The sequence below is a fragment of the Alosa alosa genome, chromosome 14 (genome assembly GCF_017589495.1).
Source record: "Alosa alosa isolate M-15738 ecotype Scorff River chromosome 14, AALO_Geno_1.1, whole genome shotgun sequence".
Taxonomy (NCBI): Eukaryota; Metazoa; Chordata; class Actinopteri; order Clupeiformes; family Clupeidae; genus Alosa; species Alosa alosa.
The window spans coordinates 23,459,991-23,468,493 of NC_063202.1; the positions used below are offsets into that span (position 1 = coordinate 23,459,991).

Here is an 8,503-nt window from a genome sequence, read left to right on the forward strand (position 1 = left end):
TAGGTCTGTTTTCCATATCAACACACACACATACTCTCTCTCTTTCTCTCTGTCTCTCTTTCTCCCCCCTCAATGCCTCTCTCTCTCACACACACACACACACACACACACACACACACACACACACACACACACACACACACAATTTAAGCTCTAAGCCAAGTGCGAGACAGTCTCTACTTTACATGCTGCTTAAGCAGAGATAATTAATGACCTATGACACCAAATCCTGGTCTGGTACTGCCAGCCTGTATCTCTATCGAGCGCCTTTCTCTGGAAAATATACTCTGCAAGTCCTCAGTCACATATTGATTAGCTAAGTCCTTTTTTCTGCTCACCCAATCAGCAAGCCTGGGAAGGGGTTTACGCGATGACACAAAGGAAGTGATGATGTAATGGCAGGAAATGATGATGTAATGAATATGATGACGATAGCATTGCAATACCATATTAACAGTTGGGTCCATTTTTGAAAGATTATTTGCTGAATCTTGTGCAATGATCTGTATCACGTTGAGAAATGAACAGATGTGTTGTGCCTCTCCTGAAATCAGTAACAGTTGGATTTCTGAGCAATCATATGAGTTTTCACCATGAGCTATACCCTTCTGGCTGATCTAATGCTTTCAGTCTCTCTCTCTCTCTCTCTCTGTCTCTCCTATCTTGCTCAGTTGTTTTCTCCTCTCTGTCAGTGTGTGTGTGTGTGTGTGTGTGTGTGTGTGTTTGCGTGTGCGTGCATGTGTATCTTCTTCAGCTTTCATATTTTAGGGACAAAAGGCACCCATGTGATTGCAAAAAGTGCATCCCATCCCTAGAATAGCTGTCTGTGACCTGTGACCTGTGACCTGTGCGATCTCTCTCCGTGGGATGGATCTCCGGAGCCTTGTCTTGTGACCTTGTTTATGTAGCGTGTGCGCGCTGACTAGCCCACTACACTCCAAACCCAGACAGTTTGTACCCAGCGCTGTGATGCTCAGTGGAGCTGTGTGTTCTCACTTCTGTCAGCAGACTGGAATCAAAACAGCTCTTCCACTGGAGTGGATGTCAACATTGCCATAGCTTCTTGTCACTTTGGATTCTCCTGTTTTCAATATCACAAAAGCTTTTTGTTCTCCTGTTTTTTTTTTCTCGCTCACTCTCACTCCCTCTTGTTTGCTCACACACATACACAAACACACACACACACACACACAGACACACGCACACACACACACATACAAAAATACAGACTCAAACTGAGAAATACACACACATAACAGTAACAAAGATTTTCTCAGGATTTTGTGCTCTTTCACCAAATTTACTGTCACTGCAAAACAATTCTTACACATATGCATAGTATAATATTACAGTATATAAGATATATTACTCTACTTTATCTAATTTATTGCATTACGTTTGTTCGATACACAGTCTGGAAATCTAGTTCTCATTAAGGTAAGCTCCGCCTCTGAGCTGCCAATCAGTGACCAGTGGGGACACGCGCTAAGTGTGCTTATGTTGCAGTGAAGCTTGTTCCTCAGTGTAATAACAATAATGGTGGGGGCAGTGGTACAGCTGGTCAAAGCGGCACACAAGTAAACACATGGACAGCACAGATACTGTTTCCTCATGGTCAGTGGGGTTTCCAAAAAGGCTATTACCTACTTGCTACATGGTTAGTGGGAAGCAGTTATCCCATAGTGGTGAAAAGCTGGTTGCTGATTAGAAAACTACAAGACTATGCACATTCTGGTGAAACAACTGGAAACAGTCTCTCTCTCTCTCTCTCTGTCTCTCTCTCGTTTCTACATTTGAAAGTAACAGCCCCCCCCCCCCCTGCTGATCTCTCCTCCTCAGTGACCACCACACTCTCGCCCGCGTCCAGCCACACGCGCCAGTGCAACGAGACGGAGAAGTCCTACTGCGTCAACGGAGGCGACTGTTATGTCATTCATGGTATAAATCAGCTGTCCTGCAAGTAAGTGCTGTCCTCGGTGTGTGTGTGTGTGTGTGTGTGTGTGTGTGTGTGTGTGTGTGTGTGTGTGTGTGTGTTTGTGTGTGTGTGTGTGGGCGGGTGTGTGTATGTGCTGTGTTTGTGTATGTGCGTGTAGTGTGCGTGCGTGCGTTTGTGTGTGTGTGTGTGTGTGTGTAGTGTGCGTGCGTGTGTTTGTGTGTGTGTGTGAGTGTATTTGTGTGTGCGTGTTTGTGTAAAGCGTGCAGTGTGTGTGTGCATGCTTGTGTGTGTGAGTGTGTGTGTGTGCATGTGTGTGTATGTGTTGTGTTTATTTGTGTGCGTGTGTGTGTGTGGGTGGGTGTGTGTGTGCTGTGTTCATGTGTGTGTGTGTGTGTGTGTGTGTGTGTGTGTGTATGTGAAGCTTCTTGAGGTGCCTTCCTCCCACACACACCTGTTCTCATCCCCCTCTGCTGACAAAAGACTTAGGGCAAGGCAGGGGTGGGATAGCAAGATGCTGCACAAAGTATGTGTGTTACCAGATGGTTTGTACACTGTGTGTGTGTGTGTGTGTGTGTGTGTGTGTGTGTGTCTGTCTGTCTGTCTGTCTGTCCACTGTGTACAGGCTCAGTAAATGGGAAACAGTCAACACTATTCCAGCCAATCAGCATCCAGGGCCGCTCGTCCTCCAATCATGCCTCAGCAGCATGGATGGGAGGGACCTGTTTAATTGGCTCGAATATCAACAACCTTTCACAAGGTTAAGGCACTGCTCCTTTAAATGGTCCTATTGGGCGGCCTGTTATATGGCCGGTCCTGACCGCTGGGTTCAGGTCTCTCTCTTCATCCCATTTCATCATCATTTTCAACAGGATTACCAATCTATGCAAGTAAGACTCTCATCCCCACACATGAAACAGAGATCGACACACAAACTGGGATGTCCATGCCCAGTAAACATCGGACCATATATGTACACACATGTAAAGGCACACACACACACACACACACACACACACACACACACACACACACACTTACATACATACAGAGTGAGAGTAGTAGAGGTCATACAAACGGAGATCGAGGTCTTGATATATCACTTGCAATGATAATATCTGGCATGGGGAGAGATTAACGTGAAACCATGACAAACACTCTCACACACACGCACGCACGCATCCACACACCCACACACACACACACACACACACACATAAACTCACACACACAAATACAGACAATACGTATCAATTACAGCAGCCTAGATACACACACACACATAAGTGGCCACTCCCTCACCCTCTCTCACACACACACACATATATGAAGATGAATGTTATGGCTTGTCAGAGAGGGCTGTTCTATCCCATAAGGATCTCTGATTAAGCTGGCAGGTGTCCTCTACAAGTATGAAGCCCCCATTAACTTTGACAACCTTACCAATGATATTAATTTTGTGTGTGTGTGTGTGTATGTGTGTGTGTGTGTGTGTGTGTGTGTGTGTGTGCTGGTGTGTGCGCATAATGAAACCTGTACGTCTTGTTCACCTCGACATTAAACTGTGGGAGATCCTATATGAAGTGGCCACTTTGGGTGATACTCACACACACACACACACCGCAAACTCTCTCACACACACACACACACCACACACTCTCTCTCTCTCACACACACACACACACACACACACACACACAAACACACGCACACACACACACACACACACACACACACCTTACTACTTACCACTCAGACTGTCTAAGTATCTCACACCCACTTGAACCAAGTCATCAGACACTCTCACATTTCATTCAGCCAAGCCCACGCCTGCTGCAGGCACCAGAGACACACACACACACACACACACACACACACACACACACACACACACACAGAGGCACAGAGCCTTCACACCGCTGTGTGCACCAGAGACCCACAAAACAACCATCATCACCGCTAGTAAGAACCAGATCAAAGGGATACACTTACGCACATAAATACATGCACATGCACACACACACACACACACACACACACACACACGTATTCACAGAGACACACAATTTGTTACAATCCTATACTATCCACCAATTCCACCAACTCTAACTCTCCTTACTCTTTCAAGAGACCCTCTTGGATCACGCACTAGGCTAACATCAAGGACGCACACATGTAGATACCCACACAGTTGAGCAGGATGGAGTGGTGTGGTGTTGTGTGGAGTGTCCCCTATTACTGCTTCTGAGAAGCACATTCTCAGTGTGCAGAGACGAAAGCACCCTCAACTCCAGGTGGACCACTAGGGCATCTTTCTGAGATGCCCACTTTCTGATGAGGTCATTTCCTGTGTGCTCACTTCCTGTTCCTGTAACCTGTTCCACTGTGTCCTTCCTCCCCCACCTCCTGCTCTCCTCCCCAGATGTTCCTCTGGACTCTCCGGGCGCCGCTGTCTGCAGATGGAACACTTGCATTCCTCTGTGCCCAAACCTTTTTTAAGTATGCCCTGAGTCTCTGGCGCCCCCTCAGGTCACCCCCCAAAAAACAAGCCCTCAAACAACATGGCGGCTGTCTGCTCTTGTCTGTGTGGTGCATGGGGTTAAGCTGTGGGGGCTCTGCTGTTTCTAATTCCGTGATTTCTCTGGTCCTCTTTCTCTCTATCTCTCTCTCTCTCTCTCTCTCTCTCCTTTCCACTCTCTCTCCCTCTTCTTCTCTCTCCTCCTTATGTGTTCCCTCTCTTCTCTCCCTCCTCCCTTGTCCCTCTCCCTCTCTCCCTCTTGTTGTTCTGTTCTGCCCATCAGGTGTCCAAATGACTATACTGGTGATCGCTGTCAACAGTCCGTCATGGCCGATTTCTACAGTATGTCCATCTCTACTTCTGTCTGTCTGTCTGTCTGTCAGTCTGTCTACTACCAGTCAGGGGACCTGCATGATGGAGACATGTCTGCATGTGTGTATCTGTGTGTGTGTGTGTGTGTGTGTGTGTGTATGTTTGTATGTGTGTGTATATGTGTCCACTCCTCCCTCACCATCCTCTCCTTTCCTCCTCTTCTGTTTTATCCACTTGCACTACTAGTTATGAGCCTTAGAGGTCAAAAAGTCAGAAAAGTCATGCTCAGCAAGGTCATTGCAGTGTTACCTTGGGTCACAGGTCAAAACCTTATTTAATTTCATCTGTACCCTAATCACCTGGTCTAATCATGCTTCAACTGTGCTAGTTGTGTAACTATAGTGAGTGAAGAAGTAGGTTTTAGTGATAACATTCCAGCAATGATAGTCAAAGTCGTCATAGTTCAACAATGTTGATAAATGTTCAGTATGAATTTTGTTGTCAAAACACTAGTACTAGCATAATTAGCTATACTTGGACCAATTTCTAACTTTAATTGTAGTAACAGTCCATTGTACGTAGATGATATTGTGGTGTTGAAGGGGTTTGTGCTGCTTGTGTGAAGACAGCAGTTGGCGTCATATTGGACTGGCCCTTTTTCGTTCCCTGATCCCCACCAGATGAAGACCTGATCCATTTCCCTCTGCAGCCCCCAACTGGGACCATCCAGGAGCATGTGAAGCATGTTACCAATGCCTCTTTACAGCTCCTCTTCCTCAGATTCATTCTTTTCTTTCACAATTCACACACCCACACACTTACTCACTCACACACACACACACGTTTACACTCATTCACGTTCTCGAATGATATGAACGTATATCTATGATATGAACGTATATCTATAATGTATATCTACCCAGACGGTACACATAAATCTTACCGATTGTCGGGCCGATGAATGCCGTTACAGTCTAGAAGACATCGCCTAGGAAGCGTTTGCTCATTGGCAAGACATCGCCGGGATGTCGGCAAATCATCGAAAATGACAGTGAGCCAATGTTTCAACGACTCATCAAAGCTATGCCCACCCCAGCTTCTACAACCTTTATTTATTTATTTAGGTCGGAACTTGAGATTACACATTTTACACTAGGCTATAAATGAATTAGATCTATAAAGACACAAGAAAGATGCCAGAAATATTTTCATTTCATTTTATTGAATGTTTAAAAAAGCCTGAATGATGAAAAATGCTGTTAGAAAATTTTCCCCCAAAATCAGGTTCTTCTCCTGCAAGAGACAAAAACAACAGTTAATTCATCGCAACACTTTCATCTTTTAAATCTACCCTTACCGATTGCTGTTAATGAATTTTCATAGATGCAGAGAACCACAGACCGAGCTCGGAGAAATAGATTTCAAATTCAATAGCGTTACCTCAGCAGAGGCGAGCTAATGGCGTTTATTTGGCTAGTGCGCTAACGCTGGCCAAAACACGAACTCTTGGAGTGACTAGAGAAAGTTGGGACTGAAACGTAGCCTTCATTTGCTTTGGGAACTTCGGCTGGTGCATATATCTGTGCATTTCCTCTGTGCAAAGGCGTTATGACACGACCAGCAGGTTAGCTCAGCCAAGACAGTAATGTTAGCTAATAGCCTACTTCCACTCCTCTCCATACAAAAACGACAGCCTTTCCTGGGTTAAGTCTCACGGTCAAATAATAAATATTCTAATAGCTATTCTTACACCCAAGCATATTGCTGTCCTTGTACCGGTAATCATGGATGCTGTAGTGTTAACATTTCGCCATAGCCGCTAGCTAGGTTTAAAATATGTTCCAGTGTTAGCTCAACTAGCTAACGTGAATTAGTTCACAACAAAGTTGTAATTACCCCAAAACAGCTCTTTATAAAGTAATGTACACCAAGTTATGGCTTAGCTTAGCAGGCAAATATATAAACATATAATTGACATAATGCCTACTTTCTGACAATTACATGAGTGAATTTACCAACCTGAAAATCGCTGCTCCAGGAGGCTGATCTGACGTGCCTGGCAGCCTGCTACACACGCAAAAAAAAAAGAACAGATAGAGCGGGATCTGCTTTGGGTAGTGGGAACGATCAAAAACCAACATACATGGAAGCGACTTCAGGCCGATACCCCTGAGACATTATTATATGGGAGGATTCCATGCTGATCTGAAACCGACATCGGGCAGATTCATGTGTGCTGTCTGGGTAATACAGAGTGCTTTATGTGTATGCTACACTCCTGAGAAATGAGACCTGATGGTTGGCTATGGTGCTGTGAATGCTAAACGTTGCCTAATTTGTGTGTCCTTTATAGAGTGTTAGCATTAGCCATGATGAATGGTAAATCCTGGGCATGTTAGCATTAGCGATGATGGATGGTAAATCCTGGGCATGTTAGCATTAGCGATGATGGATGGTAAATCCTGAGCATGTTGCATGACCTCTGCTGACCTTGACCTTCGGTAGTGAAGGGTCAGGAGCAGGAAAAGGCTGCCGGCATGATGAAACAGAAATGAAGGAAATCAGCCCAGGCCAACGCATGTCTCTTAGCGTAAAGACGGATGGTGGAATGTATCAGGGGTCATGAGCACCCAACCCCCCTCCCACCACCACCCTCCCAAGAAGAGACACCAGAAGATTATGGGAGACGTGAGGCAAATTCGGAGAGGAACCGCCTTTCTGTCCAACGTGTTCATTGTCTAGAACATCCACCTGTCTGTTGTGTCTGCATTCTTTTACTGTGCTGTGTGTTGTCTTTTGTTGTGCTTTTTTTCTCATCTGTTGTCTTTGTTTTTTTTGTTTGTTCTGTGTGTTGGTGTTGCCGTCACTCGTCCATTTTCATCGTGAACCACAGAAGTGCGCTCTAGTAAATATGGCAGTAAGTGGAGAGGCTGTGTGTGTGTGTGTGTTGTGTCCGCATGCACCTCCCCCTCCTCGCTCCCGCTTGCCCTCCTCCTCTTCCTCCGCCTCTCTTTTCTTTTCCTTCCTCTCCTCTTTCTGTTTGTTTGTTTGTTTGTTTCCTTGTTTGTTTGTGATTTGTAGGGGATATGGAGTTGCCTGTGTCTGCATTGTCTGTCTGTTAATGGAACTGCCTTGACTACAATGTCCACCCAGTTAAACATGCAGCACTAATGCCATCTCACATATGCAGTACCTGACCCAAGACTTCCTGCACCTGACACTGTTATTTTCCTTTTTCCTTTCTTTACTTTTTTTTCAAATTTCAACTTTCTGCGTTGGCAGAGCATCTCGGAATTGAATTTATGGGTATGGATCAATTATTCTTTTCATTTTTATTTGCAACATTAAAACAAGAAGTTTCCTTTAAGTCACTCACAGTATTAAGCTTACTAGTTGTAACATAAACGAAAGGCACAATATAGGCAAGTCAAGAAACTTTTTTCCCAATGCCTGAAGTTTCTGCTTATATCCGCTAATGCTAGCAATAGACAGCTATAAACTAATAAAACTGCTGGAAATGCCTAGTTTAAGCCTGTAAGTAAGTTGTAAGTAATTGATAATTGATGCTACAAATTGCCCAGGTAGCTGCTAACTCTTGAGCAGATGTGGTCCTGATCAGCTTCAGATCTGTTCCAGAGTCTTGGTATCTGGGTGTAGACTGTGCTGGTTAAGAGCTGAATGCTAGCGCTAAAGACCGTTATTACTAGCTGCTAATACCAGAGCTTTTTGGATAAGTAATG

General features: G+C 44.9%; 1 protein-coding gene across 1 annotated transcript in view; it reads left to right on the forward strand.

Annotated features, from left to right (window-relative positions):
- nrg2b (neuregulin 2b) overlaps nt 1–8,503 on the forward strand; it is a 68,648-nt gene that overhangs the window by 51,209 nt on the left and 8,936 nt on the right. The window contains exons 4-6 of the mRNA XM_048262858.1: nt 1,840–1,960; nt 4,735–4,793; nt 8,046–8,069. Coding sequence (XP_048118815.1) covers nt 1,840–1,960; nt 4,735–4,793; nt 8,046–8,069 — 204 coding nt within the window. The remainder of the gene's footprint in view (nt 1–1,839; nt 1,961–4,734; nt 4,794–8,045; nt 8,070–8,503) is intronic.